The sequence below is a fragment of the Oncorhynchus kisutch genome, linkage group LG3 (genome assembly GCF_002021735.2).
Source record: "Oncorhynchus kisutch isolate 150728-3 linkage group LG3, Okis_V2, whole genome shotgun sequence".
NCBI lineage: Eukaryota > Metazoa > Chordata > Actinopteri > Salmoniformes > Salmonidae > Oncorhynchus > Oncorhynchus kisutch.
In genome coordinates this window covers 68745804-68767607 of record NC_034176.2, presented here as the reverse complement: position 1 = coordinate 68767607, position 21804 = coordinate 68745804, and the positions used below count along the sequence as shown (strand labels likewise).

The 21804-nt window shown below is 45.7% G+C and overlaps 1 protein-coding gene across 2 annotated transcripts; it reads right to left on the bottom strand.

Moving 5' to 3' along the window:
- Positions 1–9753: 9753 nt before the first annotated feature.
- Positions 9754–15898, bottom strand: LOC109879178 (protein FAM92B). Of its 2 annotated transcripts, none has more exons than XM_031812506.1 (9): positions 15790–15898; positions 15065–15299; positions 14252–14320; positions 13883–13984; positions 13599–13604; positions 13304–13408; positions 11405–11530; positions 10566–10697; positions 9754–10389 (listed from the first exon to the last, which is right to left on the bottom strand). In XM_031812506.1, exons 1-9 carry the CDS (start codon positions 15807–15809, stop codon positions 10246–10248), a joined length of 939 nt encoding a protein of 312 aa, XP_031668366.1. In that variant the 5' UTR covers positions 15810–15898; the 3' UTR covers positions 9754–10245. The 2 variants fall into 2 exon arrangements, with proteins under 2 accessions (XP_031668366.1, XP_020326952.2); XM_020471363.2 differs by having other exon boundaries at positions 11405–11518.
- Positions 15899–21804: the final 5906 nt, after the last annotated feature.

The window sequence follows — 21804 nt, the reverse complement described above, 5'->3', positions numbered from 1 at the left end:
TGAATTTTTTTCAATCCCAGGCCCCCATCCCCGCAGGAGGCCTTTTGCCTTTTGGTAGGCATTGTAAATAAGAATTGGTTCTTAACTGACTTGCCTAGTTTAATAAAGGTTCAATAACAATAAATGTCACCCTTGTCCATACAGTGCCTTCAGAAAGTATTCATACCCCTTGACTTATTCCACCTTTTGTTATGTTACAGCCTGAATTCAAGATGGATTAAATATATGTTTTCCTCACCCATCTACACACAATACTCAATAATAAAATAATAACAAAATGAAAACATGTTTTCCTCACCCATCTACACACAATACTCAATAATAAAATAATAACAAAATGAAAACATGTTTTCCTCACCCATCTACACACAATACTCAATAATAAAATAATAACAAAATGAAAACATGTTTTCCTCACCCATCTACACACAATACTCAATAATAAAATAATAACAAAATGAAAACATGTTTTCCTCACCCATCTACACACAATACTCAATAATAAAATAATAACAAAATGAAAACATGTTTTCCTCACCCATCTACAGCCCATAAAGACAAAGTGAAAACATGTTTTCCTCACCCATCTACAGCCCATAAAGACAAAGTGAAAACATGTTTTCCTCACCCATCTACAGCCCATAAAGACAAAGTGAAAACATGTTTTCCTCACCCATCTACAGCCCATAAAGACAAAGTGAAAACATGTTTTCCTCACCCATCTACAGCCCATAAAGACAAAGTGAAAACATGTTTTCCTCACCCATCTACAGCCCATAAAGACAAAGTGAAAACATGTTTTCCTCACCCATCTACAGCCCATAAAGACAAAGTGAAAACATGTTTTCCTCACCCATCTACAGCCCATAAAGACAAAGTGAAAACATGTTTTTAGAAATGTTTGTACATTTATTTAAAAATGAAATACATAAATATCTAATTTAAATAAGTATTCACACCCCTGAGTCAATACATGTTAGAATCACCTTTAGCAGTGACTACAGCTGTGAGTCTTTCTGGGTAAGTGTCACGCCTTGTTCGTAGTATATTATGTTTGTCTTCATTTATTTGGTCAGGCCAGGGTGTGACATGGGTTTTTGTGGTGCGTTTTTGTCTTGGGGTTTTGTGGGGTGTCTAGCATAGTCTATGGCTGCCTGAGGCGGTTCTCAATCAGAGTCAGGTGATTATCATTGTCTCTGATTGGGAACCATATTTAGGTAGCCTGGGTTTCACTGTGTGTTTGTGGGTGATTGTTCCTGTCTCTGTGTTATTGCACCAGTTTATGCTGTTTCGGTTTTCACGTACGTTTATCGTTTTTTGTATTAATCGTGTTTATTCGTCTATTAAACATGTATCGAATTAACCACGATGCATTTTGGTCCGACTATCTTTCACCCGAAGAAAGCCGTTACAGAATCACCCACCACACCAGGACCAAGCAGCGTGGTGACAGGCAGCGACAGCAGAAGCAACAAAGAGAGGAATGGACATGGGAGGATGAATTGTTCGGAGAAGGACCCTGGGATCAGCCTGGAGAATATCGCCGCCCCAAAGAAGAACTGGAGGCGGCGAGAGCTGAGAGGCGCTGGTATGAGGAGAAGCAACAGCGGCAGCAGGAGCAACAATATCGGGACTACACTACTTGGGAGGAAATAGACAGGTGGGCGGTCGACCCAGGGAGAGTGCCGGAGCCCGCCTGGGATTCACTGGAGCAGTGCGAAGAGGGTTATAGGAGAATGGAGTTGGAGAGACAAGCACGGCGGTGCGGAAGGAAGCCTGAAGGTCAGCCCCAAAAATGTATTGGGGGGTGGCTCAGGGAGAGTGTAGCAGAGTCAGGAGTCAGACCTGAGCCAACTCTCCCTGTTTATCGTGAGGAGCCAAGGAGGAGACCAGAACCAGAGCCGGTGTTAGAGGTGAGCGAAGGAGTTAATGGGGAAATTGGAGGAGAGAGTAATGAGGGAGTTGCTAGTTTGGTGCTTTAGGTACGATATTCGTCCGACGGAGTGTGTCGGGGATTTAATGGCACCTGGGTCAGCGCTCCATACTCGTCCTGAGGTGCGTGTTAGTCGGCTGGTGAAAATTGTGCCAGCCTCACGCACTAGGCCTCCTGTGTACCTACCTAGCCTTGCACGTCCTGTGCCAGCCCTGCTCTCAGGCTCTCCAGTACACCTTCACGGTCCGGTCCATCCTGTGCCACCTTCACACACCAGCCCTCCGGTGGCAGCTCCCCGCACCAGGCTTCCTGTGCGTGTCCTCTGCCCAGTACCACCAGTGCCAGCACCACGCATCAGGCATACAGTGCGCCTCGCCTCTCCAGCGCTGTCGGAGTCTCCCGCCTGTTCAGCGCTGTCCGAGCCTTCCTCCTCTCCTGCGCTGCCGGAGCCTCCCGCCTGTTTAGCGCAGCCAGAGCCTTCCTCCTCTCCTGCGCTGCCGGAGTCTCCCGCCTGTTCAGCGCTGCCAGAGCCTTCCTCCTCTACAGCGCTGCTGGAGTCTCCTGCCTGTTCAGCGCAGCCAGAGCTGCCAGCCTGCATGGAGCAGCCTGAGCTGCCAGCCTGCATGGAGCAGCCTGAGCTGCCAGCCTGCATGGAGCAGCCTGAGCTGTCAGCCTGCATGGAGCAGCCTGAGATGTCAGTCTGCATGGAGCAGCCTGAGATGTCAGTCTGCCTGGAGCAGCCTGAGATGTCAGTCTGCATGGAGCAGCCTGAGATGTCAGTCTGCATGGAGCAGCCTGAGATGTCAGTCTGCATGGAGCAGCCAGAGCTGTCAGTCTGCAAGGAGCTGTCAGTCTGCATGGAGCAGCCAGAGCTGTCAGTCTGCAAGGAGCTGTCAGTCTGCACGGAGCTGCCAGTCTGCACGGAGCTGCCAGTCTGCAAGGAGCTGCCAGTCTGCAAGAAGCCGCCAGAGCTGTCAGTCTACATGGAGCAGCCAGAGCCGCCAGTCAGCATGGAGCAGCCAGATCCGTCAGTCTGCCAGGATCCGCCAGTCAGCCAGACTCTTCCAGATCTGCCAGTCAGCCAGACTCTTCCAGATCTGCCAGTCAGCCAGACTCTTCCAGATCTGCCAGTCAGCCAGACTCTTCCAGATCTGCCAGTCAGCCAGACTCTTCCAGATCCGCCAGCCAGCCAGGATCTGCCGGATCCACCTACCTGCCTGAGCTACCTCTCAGTGCCGAGCTTCCTCTCAGTGCCGAGCTTCCCCTCAGTGCCGGGCTTCCCCTCAGTGCCGGGCTTCCCCACAGTCCCGAGCTTCCCCTCAGTCCCGAGCTTCCCCTCAGTCCCGAGCTACTCCTCAGTCCCGAGCTACTCCTCAGTCCCGAGCTACTCCTCAGTCCCGAGCTGCCCCTCAGTCCAGAGCTGCCCCAGTCCCGAGCTGCCCCTCAGTCCAGTGGGGTTCTGGGTGAGGACTACTAGACCATGGTCGGCGGCGAGGGTAGACTATCCTAGGACGCGAGGGGGAGGAATTAAGACATTGATAGAGTGGGGTCCACGTCCCGCGCCGGAGCCGCCACCATGGACAGACGCCCACCTGGACCCTCCCTATTGTTTTGATGTGCGTCCGGGAGTCCGCACCTTAGGGGGGGGGGGTTCTGTCACGCCTTGGTCGTAGTGTATTATGTTTGTCTTCATTTATTTGGTCAGGCCAGGGTGTGACATGGGTTTTTGTGGTGCGTTTTTGTCTTGGGGTTTTGTGGGGTGTCTAGCATAGTCTATGGCTGCCTGAGGCGGTTCTCAATCAGAGTCAGGTGATTATCGTTGTCTCTGATTGGGAACCATATTTAGGTAGCCTGGGTTTCACTGTGTGTTTGTGGGTGATTGTTCCTGTCTCTGTGTTATTGCACCAGTTTATGCTGTTTCGGTTTTCACGTACGTTTATTGTTTTTTGTATTAATCGTGTTTATTCGTCTATTAAACATGTATCGAATTAACCACGCTGCATTTTGGTCCGACTCTCTTTCACCTGAAGAAAGCCATTACAGTAAGTCTCTAAGAGCTTTGCAGACTTGGTTTCTACAATATTTGCACATTATTATTTCCATAATTTGTCAAGCTCTGTCAAATTGGTTGTCAATCATTGCTAGACAACCATTTTCAGGTCTTGACATAGATTTCAAGTAGATTCAAGTCAAAATTGGAACTCGGAAACTCAGGAACATTCACTGTCTTCTTGGTAAGCAACTCCAGTGTAGATTTGGCCTTGTGTTTTGGGTTATTGTTCTGAATCCATCTCCCAGTGGCTGGTGGAAAGCAGACTGAACCGGGTTTCCCTCTAGGATTTAGCCTTTTAACCGCCATTTCATTTTCATCCTGAAAAACTTCCTAGTCCTTAACGATTACAACATTACAGCCACCACGATGCTTGAAAATATGGAGAGTGGTACTCAGTAATGTGTTGTATTAGATTTGCCCCAAGCATAACACAAAAACTGGATGTATGTTTTGGAATATTTTTATTCTGTACAGCCTTCCATCCTTTCACTCTGTCAATTATGTTAGTGTTGTTGAGTAAATACAATGTTGTTCCATCCTTAGTTTTCTCCTGTCACAGACATTAAACTCTAACTATTTCATGATGAAATCCCTCAGCGGTTCCCTTCCTCTCCGGCAACTTTAGGAGGAACGCCTGTATTTTGTAGTGACTTAATTTTTTTACCCATCTACCAATAGGTTCCCTTCGTTGTGAGGCATTGGATAACCTCCCTGGTCTTTGTGGTTGAATCTGTGTTTGAAATTCACTGCTCGACTGAGGGACCTTACAGAGATGTGTGGGTTACAGAGATGAGGTAGTCATTCAAAAATCATGTTAAACACTATTATTGCACACAGAGTGAGTCCATGCAACTTATTATGTGACTTGTTAACTTCTTGCGTCGAGCCATCCCGGATCCGGGATCGTGAATACAGCCTCAAGCTCATTACCATAACGCAACGTTAACTATTCATCGCAAATGAATCGCAAATGAAATTAAATTAATATGCTAGCTCTCAAGCTTAGCCTTTTGTTAACAACACTGTCATCTTAGATTTTCAAAATATGCTTCTCAACCATAGCAAAATAAGCATTTGTGTAACAGCTAGCGCACCTAGTGTAGCATTTAGCGTTAGCATTAGCAGGCAACATTTTCACAAAAAACAGATAATCATTCAAATAAAATCATTACCTTTGAAGAACTTCAGATGTTTTCAATGAGGAGACTCTCAGTTAGATAGCAAATGCTCAGTTTTTCCTGAAAGATTATTTGTTTAGGAGAAATTGCTTCATTTGGTGCGTCACGTTTGGCTACCAAAAAAACCCGAAAATTCAGTCTTCAAAACGCAGAACTTTTTTCCAAATTAACTCCATTATATCGACTGAAACAGGGTAAACGTTGTTTAGAATCAATCCTCAAGGTGTTTTTCACATATCTCTTCATGATATATCGTTCGTTGAAAGTCTCCTCTCAATCACTGGATGACTGCGTGCAGCTTGTAGATTACGCACCAATTTAGACAAAGGACACCGGGCGGACCCCTGGTAAATGTAGTCTCTTATGGCCAATCTTCCAATGATATGCCTACAAATACGTCACAATGCTGCAGACACCTTGGAGAAACGATAGGAAGGGCAGGCTCATTCCTGGCGCATTCACAGCCATATAAGGAGACAATGGAAAACAGAGCTTCAAAGATTCTGCCCATTTCCTGGTTGAAGTTTTATCTTGGTTTCGCCTGTAGCATGAGTTCTGTGGCACTCACAGATAATATCTTTGCAGTTTTGGAAACCTTAGTGTTTTCTTTCCAAAGCTGCCAATTATATGCATAGTCGAGCATCTTTTCGTGACAAAATATTGCGCTTAAAACGGGCACGTTTTTTTATCCATAAATTAAAAGAGCGCCCCCTATATCCAAGTTAAGCACATTTTTACTCCCAAACTTATTTAGGCTTGCCATAACGAAGGGGTTGAATACTTATTAACTCAAGACATTTCAGCTTAAAATGTTTAAATTATTTGTAAAAATTGCGAAAAACATAATTCCACTTTGACATTGAGGTATTGTGTGCAGGCCAGGGACAAAAGAAAATCTACATTTTATCCATTTTCTATTCAGAATGTAACACTACTTTCTGAAGGCACTGTATGTCACACCAGTATGTACCTTAGGTCTCAGATGCTTAAGCAGTCAGTGGATTGGAGAACATTATAGACAGATGTGTGCCTGAGGGCGGGAGAGAGGAGCAGGCGAGAGCCCTGGTCTCTAGGGCTCAGTCATCAGACACAGCATCACTGCTTCCAAATGTCTTCTCTGAACATCTTTTTTCCCCACCCCTCTCTCTCTTTCTCCCTCTTACCCCCTCCTCACTCTCCCCCTCTTACCCCCTCCTCTCACTCTCCCCCTCTTACCCCCTCCTCTCACTCTCCCCCTCTTACCCCCTCCTCTCTCTCTCCCTCTTACCCCCCTCCTCTCTCTTTCTCCCTCTTACCCCCTCCTCACTCTCCCCCTCTTACCCCCTCCTCTCTCTCTCCCTCATACCCCCCTCCTCTCTCTCTCCCTCTTACCCCCCTCCTCTCTCTCTCCCTCTTACCCCCCTCCTCTCTCTCTCTCCCTCTTACCCCCCTCCTCTCTCTCTCTCCCTCTTACCCCCCTCCTCTCTCTCTCTCCCTCTTACCCCCCTCCTCTCTCTCTCTCCCTCTTACCCCCTCCTCTCTCTCTCTCCCTCTTACCCTCCTCTCTCTCTCTCCCTCTTACCCCTCCACTCTCTCTCTCTCTCTCCCTCTTACCCCCTCCTCTCTCTCTCTCTCTCCCTCTTACCCCCTCCTCTCTCTCTCTCTCTCCCTCTTACCCCCCTCCTCTCTCTCTCTCTCTCCCTCTTACCCCCCTCCTCCTCTCTCTCTCTCTCCCTCTTACCCCCCTCCTCTCTCTCTCTCTCTCCCTCTTACCCCCCCTCCTCTCTCTCTCTCTCTCCCTCTTACCCCCCTCCTCTCTCTCTCTCTCTCCCTCTTACCCCCTCCTCTCTCTCTCTCTCTCCCTCTTACCCCCCTCCTCTCTCTCTCTCTCTCCCTCTTACCCCCTCCTCTCTCTCTCTCTCCCTCTTACCCCTCTCCTCTCTCTCCCTCTACCCTCTCCTCTCTCTCTCTCCCTCTTACCCCTCTCCTCTCTCTCTCTCTCCCTCTTACCCCCTCCTCTCTCTCTCTCCCTCTTACCCCCCTCCTCTCTCTCTCTCCCTCTTACCCCCTCCTCTCTCTCCTCTCTCTATACCCCCCTCTCCCTGCCTACTGTGGCTCCATTTCCTCTCTGTTTTCTTCAAACTTAACAAGTCTTGTGGGGCAGGGCTGTGAACATCAACATAGAGATGGGTTTATGTCCCTGAACACATCACACATCAAACTTCACACTTACTGTACAGATCACTAGGGCTCTAAGGATTCCCTGGTTAGTTTCACTGGTTAGTTTCCTCTGTCAGTTTCCCCGGTTAGTTTCCCTGGTTCGTTTCCCCGGTTAGTTTCCCTGGTTCGTTTCCTCTGTCAGTTTCCCTGGTTAGTTTCCCTGGTCAATTTCCCCGGTTAGTTTCCCTGGTTCGTTTCCCCGGTTAGTTTCCCTTGTTCGTTTCCTCGGTTAGTTTCCTCGGTCAGTTTCCCTGGTTCGTTTCCCCGGTTAGTTTCCCTGGTTAGTTTCCCTGGTCAGTTTCCCTGGTTAGTTTCCCTGGTTCGTTTCCCCGGTTAGTTTCCCTGGTCAGTTTCCCTGGTCAGTTTCCCTGGTTCGTTTCCTCGGTCAGTTTCCCCGGTTAGTTTCCCCGGTTAGTTTCCCTGGTTCGTTTCCTCGGTCAGTTTCCCTGGTGCGTTTCCCCGGTCAGTTTCCCTGGTATATGAGTACTTCTGAAGCACACTATAAAACCCATTTCTGTATTTATTTTTGGTAAACATTTTGATGTTCATTTGTCCTTGATTGAGCAGCAATGAACAGTATGACATGATGACCATAATAGCAATGCTGCAGAGACACTTACCTGCTACCTGCTGGAGATCAGAGATATGATGATTAGTCCTCTGATATTCACAGTACATGGAGAGATCACACAGATGTTCACAGGTCAGGTGTCTTTTACAATCAGAGCACTTCTGCCTCTCCCTCTCACTGTGGTTACTGAACCCGAGAGGTCCCCAGGTGCATCTCCAATGGCAACAGCCACAGTGGTGTCACATCTTTGATACCAAGACACATACACACTCATGTCATACATGAACGGTCACGCACACACGAACACACACAGATAATCTCCCTCTCTCGCTCTCTCTCTCACTCTTTCTCTCTCTCTCTCTCGCTAAATCATAAGGAGCAGATGGGATACAGCCTGCGCATTTTAAATAGCACATGTAATGCTACACTTCTAGCCAGTAAGAGTATTATGTGCATGGTATTACTTATGCATAGCCTTGTCAAATTCACAAAATACAATATTTAGTCCCTAGAAACTCATATGTGAGCTAGAAGTACTTGGGAATGGTCTTTGGCTAGAGATGAATGCTGAGCTTCTGGTTTTGGCCCCGGTGTCTTTATGGGGATTCAGGATGGCTATAGCGTAGTCTGTGTGCAGTGTTATTTCAGCTGGCCTGCCCTAGGGAGGGAACAGACAGATCAGCCAGGAGGATATCTCTGTAATCACACCCTGTAATCACACCCAGTAATCTCACCCAGTAATCTCACCCAGTAATCACACCCTGTAATCTCACCCTGTAATCTCACCCAGTAAGCACACCCTGTAATCACACCCAGCACCTGAGCCCAGAGGCTAAGACGGGCTAACAGACTGGCAGACGGGGGCTCCAGATATATCATGGTGCAGAGAGTGACACAACACCACAGCCTTGGTCTAGCTCTTTGCAGAGTACCACTGATCTTAGAACAGTGAGTGTTAATGGTGGTAACTGCAGATCTTTACGAATTTTACATCTGATAACTGTTCTGAGATTTGTACCTTGTCAGCTCGGGGGTTTGAACTTGCAACCTTCCGGTTACTAGTCCAACACTCTAACCACTAGGCTACCCTGCCGAGTATAGTGTACAATGGATTGCATCAGATATTTCTGGGGGGGATAAGGGGAGGTTTCGCCCTGAGCTTATTGACCTGGCATGCTGCTCTGTCACACTGTTGTGAAACAGAGACTCTGAGTTACTGTACATCTGCAAATGGAAAAACCATGTCTTCTCCCCCACTTCCTGTTTGACCCTTTAGCTTACAGTGAATAACCTCAATCACCAAACAGCTGCTCTTTCACAAATGCAGCTCTCTAAACTTAGTTTCACCGTCTCCCTGATTCCACAGGCAAACTACCCAGGCGACATTGATATCTCAAGCATTAATGTCTGTCATCCAACCAAGCCCAATGATTGGTTGCTTCCAACTGTATTCACCCCCCCAACAGTTTGTCAAGGGTATAACTCCTGTGAGAGAGTCAATCTCAGTCAGCACAGAGGGAAATGAACCTGGGCCATGCTTTATGACAAACTCAACAGCCTGAACAGAACAGAATGCCTGAGTGTGATAAAGAAAGCCATTGGTGAAAGCCAAACAGTGTTATCCTATCTAGCATGTCAGTGGTTTAGCTGCAGTGTGCACAGCAGTAATCCTTCATTGGGCTGGCAGAGTGTGATCCCACTGCCGAGCTGTTATTGCAGTCATCTGAGGAAGCAATATTGTTTCATAGTCAATGGAAGTCAGTAGGCTATTACCAATGAGTTCATTTCCATGGAAACAAGATGATGATGAGAGTTCTCGTTCAGGTTTAATGCAAATGGGTCAATTTATTTGATATGTTTACATTTATATCTAGGAATATAATGTATTCTTCACTTTCCCATTCTAAATAACAACCATTACTGAACATGGATTTATTTTTCATTATAAAATGTGAACACATTATCACTCCTCAGCTTTACCTCAGATATGACTGATTACAAATGATTGCAGTCTGTCTTAAGTGCCAAATGCCTCCGTTGACAAAGCATTATTTGCAGAACAACTTACTGCAAACCCTGTACAGGAACACATCTTCACAGTCATCAACAGATCTAATGCAGTACGGTACATACCCTGAGTATTGACTTTACCTGACAACAGACACTGACTACATATTCTCATCTGTCAGCAGATCTATACGGATATCTGAATGTGTGTGTACATGTGTGTGAAGAGACGCAGTGTCTTTCTCTCTCTGTTTGTGTGTGTGTGTCTTTTTGGGTGCATTTGTGTGTGTGTACCTCCAATCTATCAGTTCTTCTGTCTGAGTATTTGGGTGTATTGAGAGGCATAGGATTGCCTGCTCTGCTGAGCCTCTATCTCTGACTCATACTCCTCCTCTTCATCCTCCTCCTCCTCTACACCCCTCTGACGCTGTAGGATGCTGCTACGGGACTGTGAACAGGAGATGGGTTAAAGACTTGGGACAGTGTTGTAAAGGAAACTAAATATACCTGTCTGTCCAGGACAGTAATGACTGTTAGCCTTATCAGTGTATGTTTCTCTCTTTCATTAATTAATTTGGAGGTCTATGTTTTTGTCTGTAATGCTAGCAGCAGATGCAATCTTACCTTCTTGGCTGATTCAGCAGTGTGTTTGAGGCTGGAGCCCAGGGTGGGACTAGGCTGGTGGGCCATAGAGGAGGGCAGCAGGGTCTGGTTGTCCAGAGGGCTGTCAGACACCCTGATCCTCCCAGTGAACAGCTGTTGAGACCGGGGAGATGATCAGCCCTGTAGCCCCATACCTGGAACTGTGACCTCTCCGTCATGCGGTCCAGGTTCTGGAAGGTGTGTGTGTGTGTCTAACCTCCAGGTCTTTGTCTATGTCCATGCTGTCCAGGTTCTGGAAGGTGTGTGTGTGTCTAACCTCCAGGTCTTTGTCTATGTCCATGCTGTCCAGGTTCTGGAAGGTGTGTGTGTGTGTCTAACCTTCAGGCCTTTGTCTATGTCCATGCTGTCCAGGTTCTGGAAGGTGTGTGTCTAACCTCCAGGTCTTTGTCTATGTCCATGCTGTCCAGGTTCTGGAAGGTGTGTGTGTGTCTAACCTCCAGGTCTTTGTCTATGTCCATGCTGTCCAGGTTCTGGAAGGTGTGTGTGTGTCTAACCTCCAGGTCTTTGTCTATGTCCATGCTGTCCAGGTTCTGGAAGGTGTGTGTGTGTGTCTAACCTTCAGGCCTTTGTCTATGTCCATGCTGTCCAGGTTCTGGAAGGTGTGTGTCTAACCTCCAGGTCTTTGTCTATGTCCATGCTGTCCAGGTTCTGGAAGGTGTGTGTGTGTCTAACCTCCAGGTCTTTGTCTATGCCCATGCTGTCCAGGTTCTGGAAGGTGTGTGTGTGTGTGTGTGTCTAACCTCCAGGTCTTTGTCTATGTCCATGCTGTCCAGGTTCTGGAAGGTGTGTGTGTGTCTAACCTCCAGGTCCTTGTCTATGTCCATGCTGTCCAGGTTCTGGAAGGTGTGTGTGTAGACCTCAAGAGCCTTGGCATGGAACACCATCTCCACTGTGATGAAGTCTGTGAAGATCCTCTGGAAGAAGACCTAGTATTATTGTCACTGTAAGAGGATGGACATGCCTGAGTATGACTGGAACACATGCGAGTGAGTGAGTCTGTGTGTGTGTGTGTGTGTGTGTTGTGTTCATATGTGTGTGTGTGTTGTGTTCATACAGTGGGGCAAAAAAGTATTTAGTCAGCCACCAATTGTGCAAGTTCTCCCACTTAAAAAGATGAGAGAGGCCTGTAATTTTCATCATAGGTACACTTCAACTATGACGGACAAAATGAGAAAAATGTATGAATATATTTGCAAATTATGGTGGAAAATAAGTATTTGGTCAATAACAAACGTTTATCTCAATACTTTGTTATATACCCTTAGTTGGCAATGACAGAGGTCAAACGTTTTCTGTAAGGTTTTCACACACTGTTGCTGGTATTTTGGCCCATTCCTCCATGCAGATCTCCTCTAGAGAAGTGATGTTTTGGGGCTGTTGCTGGGCAACACGGACTTTCAACTCCCTCCAAAGATTTTCTATGGGGTTGAGATCTGGAGACTGGCTAGGCCACTCCAGGACCTTGACATGCTTCTTACGAAGCCACTCCTTCGTTGCCCGGGCGGTGTGTTTGGGATCATTGTCATGCTGAAAGACCCAGCCACGTTTCATCTTCAATGCCCTTGCTGATGGAAGGAGGAAAAATCTCACGATACATGGCCCCATTCATTCTTTCCTTTACACGGATCAGTCGTTCTGGTCCCTTTGCAGAAAAACAGCCCCAAAGCATGATGTTTCCACCCCCATGCTTCACAGTAGGTATGGTGTTCTTTGGATGCAACTCAGCATTCTTTGTCCTCCAAACACGACGAGTTGAGTTTTTACCAAAAAGTTATATTTTGGTTTCATCTGACCATATGACATTCTCCCAATCTTCTTCTGGATCATCCAAATGCTCTCTAGCAAACTTCAGACGGGCCTGGACATGTACTGGCTTAAGCAGGGGGACACGTCTGGCACTGCAGGATTTTAGTCCCTGGCGGCGTAGTGTGTTACTGATGGTAGGCTTTGTTACTTTGGTCCCAGCTCTATGCAGGTCATTCACTAGGTCCCCCCGTGTGGTTCTGGGAGTTTTGCTCAACGTTCTTGTGATCATTTTGACCCCACGGGGTGAGATCTTGCGTGGAGCCCCAGATCGAGGGAGATTATCAGTGGTCTTGTATGTCTTCCATTTCCTAATAATTGCTCCCACAGTTGATTTCTTCAAACCAAGCTGCTTACCTATTGCAGATTCAGTCTTCCCAGCCTGGTGCAGGTTTACAATTTTGTTTCTGGTGTCCTTTGACAGCTCTTTGATCTTGGCCATAGTGGAGTTTGGAGTGTGACTGTTTGGGGTTGTGGACAGGTGTTTTTTATACTGATAACAAGTTCAAACAGGTGCCATTAATACAGGTAACGAGTGGAGGACAGAGGAGCCTCTTAAAGAAGAAGTTACAGGTCTGTGAGAGCCAGAAATCTTATTTTCCACCATATTTTGCAAATAAATTCATTAAAAATCCTACAATGTAATTTTCTGGATTTTTTTTCTCTCATTTTGTCTGTCATAGTTGAAGTGTACCTATGATGGAAATTACAGGTCTCTCTCATCTTTTGAAGTCGGAGAACTTGCACAATTGGTGGCTGACTAAATACTTTTTTGCCTCACTGTATGTGTGTGTGTGTGTGTGTTGTGTTCATATGTGTGTGTGTGTGTGTGTGTGTGTGTGTGTTGTGTTCATATGTGTGTTGTGTTCATATGTATGTTGTGGTTTAAGACCAACCTTGATATCCTCCAGTTTCTGTCTCTGGAAGTCACTGATTGTCTCCTCCAGTTGTCTGGTGCTGCGGTGAGCATCATTGGTCGCCTTCTGAGCATTCACCTCTGCCTGAAAATGAAACAGCAAAGGAATACTACAACTGTACTCGAAACTTGAAAGATAAATAATTTTTTATGACAGCTACCAAAACTTCTGGAACCACATAGCAAGATCTCATCAATGGTCAGATATCTGCATCATTGCAGTGTTGAAGGTGTTGTTGATGTGACAGGGGGAGATTCCATAGAAATCATGTTACCTGTGACTGAAAACATTGGATAAGGTATTGAAGCATGACTAGAACAGAACATCTACATTTCTAAAACCTCTCAGAGACCAGGTTAGCTGATCTGAACCTGTCACTCAAAGCACCACTCATAGAGTAAATATGGCTGACAAACTGTTTGTCACAGGCAATACGTCGTATTTTTCAATACTGTGTCTTGACGTAAGGATTGTTGACGTAAATACTATAATCATGCTGGAATTCTGCTACTCTTGTAGAATTATATGCAGATATAAATAGACTGGGAGAAAGGATACAATTCTTTGTCTATTGGAGGGATCCTTCTGCTGGAGTTTCTCCAGTTTCTGCAGCTCTTTCAGCGCTCTGTCCCGATCAGCATTGAACCTCTTCAGATCCGCCTGTATGTCAGAGATATGACCAGTCCATGAAGCTTCAAACACACTGTCTCAGAAGAGACAGCCTATACATTCACTGCCATTGTTCTGCCATGAGAGGCTGTGAAGAGTGTGTTAAGTGACAATGAGAGAGAGAGACAGAGAGAAAGAGACAAAGATTGTGTGTGTGTGTGTGTGTGTGTGTGCGTGCGTGCATGAGGGATCTGTATTTTGTCTGGTAATTACTGTATGAAATCTACAGTGTGTTCGTTTCCATGTGTGAGGACTTACTCTCTTGTTTTCAACAATATCTCCGTAGGCTTTGAGGGGAGTGACGACTTTGGTCTCCAGCCTCTCTACCTGTCAGGGGTAGACACAGTAAACAGACTTTCATCTTCAAAACAACAGTATTTCAAGGTGTGAGAAACAAATTGTTGTATTTTTGTTAGGTAAAAATGGCTCGAAACCAACACTGTCTTTGCACACTATATACAGTGTTGTAGTATTCCTTTGGCACTTAAGACTGAGTAACTCCCATAATGCCTTTATTTACTGTTATCGTTAACCCTTACACTAACCCAGTAGATGCACCATGGTCCCCACGTCCTCTACCACTAATACCAGTGGCAGGGAAGCTACTCTAAAAATACTGTTTACTGAACCAATGTTTCTTTGAGAAAGTAGTTCACTACATCCAAACTATTTTGTTATTATCTAAACCTGAAATGTCATAGATTACAAATTGCAATACAAATCTAATCAATAACAGACCACCCTGGAGTCAGATTAACAGAATGTGTAATTAAGCCTATACACAAAAACTCTTTCAGGTGACAATTAGGCAAGTCTGATGCTGAAAAATAAAGGAAATTATTGCCTACTTTAGCCATATTTTATTTAATTTCTGCAAATACGTAGTGTAATTCCAGTAGTTAGCTACACCACTAAATGGCAAAAAAATAAATGAACTACTGAAAACCCTACCAAGAATTGAATTTAGTTCAGCTACCACAAAGCTACTGCAAAATTAAGTTAAATTACTAGTTTAACTAGCCTATATGTAGTTCACTACTCCCCAACAGCCCCTGACCTCTCACCCCTCACCTCAGCCTGGCGGTAGTCCTGCACCATGGCCAGGTCTTCAGCCAGGTTCTTCAGACAGGTACGGAGCTCTGGGTCCTCAGTATTCGAGAAGTCATTGAGCTGTCTGACCAGCATGTCAGCCTGGTCCCTCAGCTTGCCTGTCTTCCTGGTGTAAGAGGCCAGCAGGCTGCAGAACTGACCCAGGTACTTCTCAGCATGGCTCACTGTCAGCTCCATGCTCTTTATCTGTCTGTCTCTGGACAAAAGATGAAGAGTTATGAAGGGTTAGGGGTTTCAGCTAACTATAGACCTCCAGGAAGTTTTAGGGTCGTGTTTGTGATAAACGCTAGATGAGCCAAATAGCAGTACACATCCCTTTAGTATTATTATATCTGTGAGACAGGTGTGTTTCCAAAGGCGCACACATATGAGATAAAGTATTCCCAATGCGCAATCTTCTCCATACATAATCTAGGCCCATTTACCACTTTAGCCGTGGTTTCCACACATAATCGTGGAAAGGCAGTATATAGTGAAACATGACATGGTTAGCTATAGAACTAGTACAGCATCAAATGAAGAATCAACCGATTGGCTAGATGTTGACTATGTAGAGTCGTCTGGTCCATGCTAGCTTTTCCTGCTACAGTACTGGGGTTTATTAAAGCAGTATAGCTAACCAACACAGGTGTTACCAAGTAATAGTGGTACATTAAACCATATATGCATGTAACGAGGGAAACTACCTTGAGAAGATGGTGTTCATGTTGGATTTGCTCAAGCGTCACTTCACTTCACTGTTGAGCTGCGGTATTTGCCTTATTGCCAAGCTTTCGCCTGCCCCGGGTTACGAGCTAGTTGGTTGCTATAGAGACGACAACACGGAAGAGTGGGGTTTTGGGGTGTAAGTGATGGTTATGGCCACATGGTGGCAGCAGCGTATCATTAGCAACATAAGCCCCTAGAGGAGCCGAGACAGGCTTTACAAGGCAGCCTTACAGAAGAATAAAACGTAACCCCATCCCTCAGGTCTATTAAAGAGCGTGGTAAAACTGATGTTTTAAAAACTCACTCTCACCCTTTCTTTCTCTCTTTCTCTCTCTTTTCTCTCTCTGACTCACTCGCTCATACACTTCATCGCACACACACACACACACACACACACACACACACACACACACACACACACACACACACACACACACACACACACACGGTCCAGCCTGTTAACAAGTGGCTGTAAGAGAAGTGTTGAAGAGAGGCCAGCTCTCAACTCTCTCTGGGAAGAATGTGTTGGCATATACAAGGGGCGCCACTCAAATGGAACTTTAATTCATTTACACAAAAACTCAAACAATTCAAAAAACAGACCTCACTGCTGGCAGCTCACAGCTGTAAAGTGTAACACAGCCTCCTACCTGAGAATTAACGTTTTATTGTATACTGCACTTAATACACACACTTGTGTATGTGCGTATGTGTCAGCCAGTGGAGGTGGGCTGTGAATAGGGCTTTGATGTAGCCTGCCAAGTTTCCCCTGTGGACAGCAGCTGTTGTGATAAACACGCTGTCTAGTAGCAACAGATCCTCCCAAGATGGTTCCACACCCCCTCCTCTCTCTCTATCTTTCTCTCTCTCTCCATCACTCTGTCTCTCTTTGTCCCCCCCCCCTCTCTCTGTATTTCTCTCTCTCTCTCTCTCCCTCTTTCTGTCTCTCTTTGCACCCCTCCAGCCCCCTCTCTCTCTCTCTCTTTCTCTTTCTCTCAACCTCTCCCCTCCTCTCCCCTCAGGCTGTAGTTAGTGAAGGGAAATGAAAACAATGCCCCTGCCAGTCCAGCAGCAGAACCATACCAACCTGAGAGAGACAGACAGACAGAGGATAGGGGTGAACGAGACATAGTGTGAACTAAACTCACAGAGAGACAGACAAACAGACAGACAGACAAACAGACAGACAGACAGACAGACGCACCCCAAAGATAATTATCGGATGTCTCTATAAACACCACACAATAGCCACAGGGCTGATGGCTAATTGCGTTCCCCAGAGCAGGTCTGTAGGGCTGACAGAGGAAGGAAGTCCACATGTCACCCAGAGGCAGAATCAAAGAGCAGGGCAGACTCACTTCCTTTGCGACACTCACACTTGCTCACAAAAACACACAAACACACAGACACACACACATAGACTGTGGGTTGGAGTTTCAGTCATATTCATTGAATCTTCCATTCATTCAGATCTGTATTGATCCTTATATTGTCATCATTAACTCCTATGTGGGAAATGACATCATCTCACTCCCTGTTCTGAAGAGTCAGTTTGTCTCATAGTGATGTCACAGCCTAGGAGTGTGATTGAGGAGGCAAGGCGACACAGACGAGGAAAACCAGCTAAATGAAACATTTCCCCCAGGCTGTTACCTCAATCACAAGCTCTGGGTACGACAAGCCAAAACCACAGGCAGCCTTTTTGACTTGAGTCAGAAAACTGTATTTTTTTTGCTGTGGGAGTTGCTGTATGAATATGTTGAACACTATGAGACAGGAACACTATTACTGAATAATATGAGGCAAGGACAGACTCTGACTTAGGTTAACCTGTTGCCTAGTGAGAGGATGCCAACGCTAGTGGGGTCTACCTGTTGATGAAAGTCATTGGACCAATCACTGTGTGTATGTCTGGGCATGACTCTTACTATACATAGTTTACCTCCTACACTCTTAGAAAAAAAGGTGCTATCTAGATTCTAAAAAGGTTCTTTGGCTGTCCACATAGGAGAACCCTTTGAAGAACCTTTTTTGGTTCCAGGTAGAACCCTTTCCTTTCCACATGAAAACCAAACGGGTTCTACCTGGAACTAAAAAGTGTTCTACCTGGAACCAAAAAGGGTTCTCTTGTGGGGACAGCCAAAGAACCCTTTTGAGTGTAGCCTGGCCCTGGCCTAGCTGACATAGAGGTGTACAAATATCCTTTTTTATTTTCCTCTACTCTGGAAGTGCTGGCCCACAGGCGCCAATGTGTGTGTGTTCCACAGCCAGTGCAGTGGAATGGTCTGGGATGTAACCCAGGACAGAGTTTCCCGTTGTGAGGGGTTTTTCTATGTTCACCAGCAAGGGCTGACCCCTCTCTCATACCTGTGATTAATGCCAGAGCATGCACCTCAGAGGCAGTGTCAACAAACAGCCTCTGTGTGTGTGCATATTTTCGTGTGTGTGTGTGTCTGTGTGTCTGTGTGTGTTGTGGCTGGGTGGAGGAGGGTTGGTTCATTCATTCGACAGATGCATTAAATTATTCCTTCAAGTGTAGAGTTATAAAGTTTCCAGTGTAGTTAGAACATTTACAGTGTAGAGTTATAAAGTTTACAGTGTAGAGTTAGAAGGTTTCCAGTGTAGAGTTAGAAGGTTTCCAGTGTAGAGTTAGAACATTTCCAGTGTAGAGTTATAAAGTTTACAGTGTAGAGTTAGAAGGTTTACAGTGTAGAGTTAGAAGGTTTACAGTGTAGCGTTATAACATTTACAGTGTAGAGTTAGAAGGTTTACAGTGTAGCATTATAACATTTACAGTGTAGAGTTATAACGTTTACAGTGTAGAGTTATAAAGTTTACAATGTAGAGTTATAACGTTTACAGTGTAGTGTTCTAAAGTTTACAGTGTAGAGTTAAAAGGTTTACAGTGTAGACTTCTAAAGTTTACAGTGTAGAGTTATAAGGTTTACAGTGAAGCATTATAACATTTACAGTGTAGAGTTATAACGTTTACAGTGTAGAGTTCTAAAGTTTACAGTGTAGTGTTAGAAGGTTTACACTGTAGATTTAGAAGGTTTACAGTGTAGAGTTAGAAGGTGTACAGTGTAGAGTTATAACGTTTACAGTGTAGAGTTATAAGATTTACAGTGTAGAGTTAGAAGGTTTACAGTGTAGAGTTATAATATTTACAGTGTAGAGTTAGAAGGTTTACAGTGTAGAGTTAGAAGGTGTACAGTGTAGAGTTATAACGTTTACAGTGTAGTTATAACACTTACAGTGTAGAGTTATAACGTTTACAGTGTAGAGTTAGAAGGTTTACAGTGTAGTGTTCTAAAGTTTACAGTGTAGAGTTAGAAGGTTTACAGTGTAGCATTATAACATTTACAGTGTAGAGTTATTACGTTTACAGTGTAGAATTAGCAGGTTTACAGTGTAGAGTTAGAAGGTTTACAGTGTAGAGTTAGAAGGTTTACAGTGTAGAGTTAGAAGGTTTACAGTGTAGAGTTAGAAGGTTTACAGTGTGGAGTTAGAAGGTTTACAGTGTAGAGTTAGAAGGTTTACAGTGTAGAGTTAGAAGGTTTACAGTGTAGAGTTAGAAGGTGTACAGTGTATAGTTAGAATGTTTACAGTGTAGCGTTATAACGTTTACAGTGTAGAGTTATAACACTTACAGTGTAGAGTTATAACATTTACAGTGTAGAGTTAGAAGGTTTACAGTGTAGAGTTAGAAGGTTTACAATGGGGATATATGAGAGTATGGATGTCTCCTAGGTGGTGGGAGAGAGAGATACTGTAACTGTGTGGGACATTACATTGGCCCACCTTTGCCCCCTCTCTCCCCACTGCCCCTTCCCTCCCCAATTTGCTTCCTCCCACTGCCTCCACCCTCCCCACTGCCCCCTCCCTCCCCAATTTTCGCCTTCCCTCCCTCCCCCACCCTTGTCCCCTCAGTCATCAGTCATTGAGCAGATCCATCAGTCTGACTGTGTCCTCACTAGTGGAGTAAAGAAGTGATCATTGTGATGAATGGGAGAGAGAACACTGTGTGACACTTATTTTCCTTTCTCCCCCAAAAATCTTTCAACCAAAACATGAAACCTGGATGGGATGGGGGGTGGGGGTGGGGGGGGTCTGGTGAACGATGGCTGGGACTGAGTTGACCCTCACACTGCCCTTCCAAGGATAAGGACACACATACCTCCTAGTGAGAAACAGTAGGAATAAAGGAAGAGTAAAGGATGCCTTCTTATGACAGGTATTGTGTTGTAATGTGTGTGTGTGTGCACATATGCATGTGCGCTTTGACGTGTGTGTCCGTGCGCTCGTGTGTATGTACATGTGTATGCCTGTTGCTGTGTAAATATAACAGAGAGCTGGGTTTGGGCCAGTATGCGTGAGAATCCAGATACAGACATAACTCACCATGTCAGTGTTGTGTAGTAAAAACAGCAGAAAAAGCTGAAGAATTTACGCTGGTCCGAGATCAGTAAAAGCATAAACTGCATTACTGTCACGAGTTAGCGCGGAACAATAAGAGAGTAGACCAGAGCAGAGTCTGGTCTGAGTGGAAACGTAACAGTTTATGACAGGCCTGGCCACAACTGACCTATTATGTTACCATAGACCAAGAGAGACAGACAGAAAGAGAGAGAGAGAGAGAAGAAGAGAAGGAAAGATAGAGGAGAGAGACAGAGTACATGTTTTGTGTTTTTTCTTGTGTGCAGGAGTGTGTGCACATTAATGTGTGTTTCAGGGTACAGTACATCTCTGAGTGTTTCTGTGTCTGTGAGAAATCTTGATATGACAATGTGTAGAATAAATGTGTGTTAGATAGATAGAGAAGGAGGTAGATCTGTCTATTACCTCATATTCTCAGAGAAGGTGATGGAGGGTTCAGAAGTAACCATGGTCACCAGTGTAAACAAAAAGAACAACAGAAAAACAAACAACCATTAAAACAAGAACATCCAAACCAAACTCCTCGTTAACACTTCATTAGTGGCTGAGAAACAGGAAAGACAGGAGAGGAAAGAGAGGAGAGGAAAGACAGGAGAGGAAAGAGAGGAGGGGAAAGACAGGAAAGGAAAGGCAGGAGGGGAAAGACAGGAGAGGAAAGACAGGAGAGGAAAGAGAGGAGAGGAAAGAGAGGAGGGGAAAGAGAGGAGGGGAAAGACAGGAAAGGAAAGGCAGGAGGGGAAAGACAGGAGAGGAAAGAGAGGAGGGGAAAGACAGGAAAGGAAAGGCAGGAGGGGCAAGACAGGAGAGGAAAGACAAGAGAGGAGAGGAAAGAGAGGAGGGGAAAGAGAGGAGGGGAAAGACAGGAAAGGAAAGACAGGAGAGGAAAGACAGGAGAGGAAAGACAGGAGAGGAAAACCAGAGACGAAAGACAGGAGAGGAAAGACAGGAGAGGAAAGAGAGGAGGGGAAAGAGAGGAGGGGAAAGACAGGAAAGGAAAGGCTGGAGGGGAAAGACAGGAGAGGAAAGACAGGAGAGGAAAGAGAGGAGGGGAAAGACAGGAGAGGAAAGACAGGAGGGGAAAGAGAGGAGGGGAAAGAGAGGAGGGGAAAGAGAGGAGGGGAAAGGCAGGAGGGGAAAGACAGGAGAGGAAAGACAGGAGAGGAAAGAGTGGAGGGGAAAGAGAGGAGGGGAAAGACAGGAGAGGAAAGACAGGAGAGGAAAACCAGAGACGAAAGACAGGAGGGGAAAGACAGGAGGGGAAAGACAGGAAAGGAAAGGCAGGAGGGAAAAGACAGGAGAGGAAAGACAGGAGAGGAAAGAGAGGAGAGGAAAGAGAGGAGGGGAAAGACAGGAAAGGAAAGGCAGGAGGGGAAAGACAGGAGAGGAAAGAGAGGAGGGGAAAGACAGGAAAGGAAAGGCAGGAGGGGCAAGACAGGAGAGGAAAGACAGGAGAGGAAAGAGAGGAGAGGAAAGAGAGGAGAGGAAAGAGAGGAGGGGAAAGAGAGGAGGGGAAAGACAGGAAAGGAAAGGCAGGAGGGGAAAGACAGGAGAGGAAA

Bases quoted from the DNA above. Each gene is read 5' to 3' on its own strand.
- LOC109879178 (XM_031812506.1), bottom strand. From the start codon at position 15,809: ATGAACACCATCTTCTCAAG. The intron at 14,321-15,064 runs GTGAGGGGTGAG...TACCCCTGACAG, and splicing joins AGGACTACCGCCAGGCTGAG to GTAGAGAGGCTGGAGACCAA. The intron at 10,698-11,404 runs GTTAGACACACA...CGGTCTCAACAG, and splicing joins ACATAGACAAGGACCTGGAG to CTGTTCACTGGGAGGATCAG.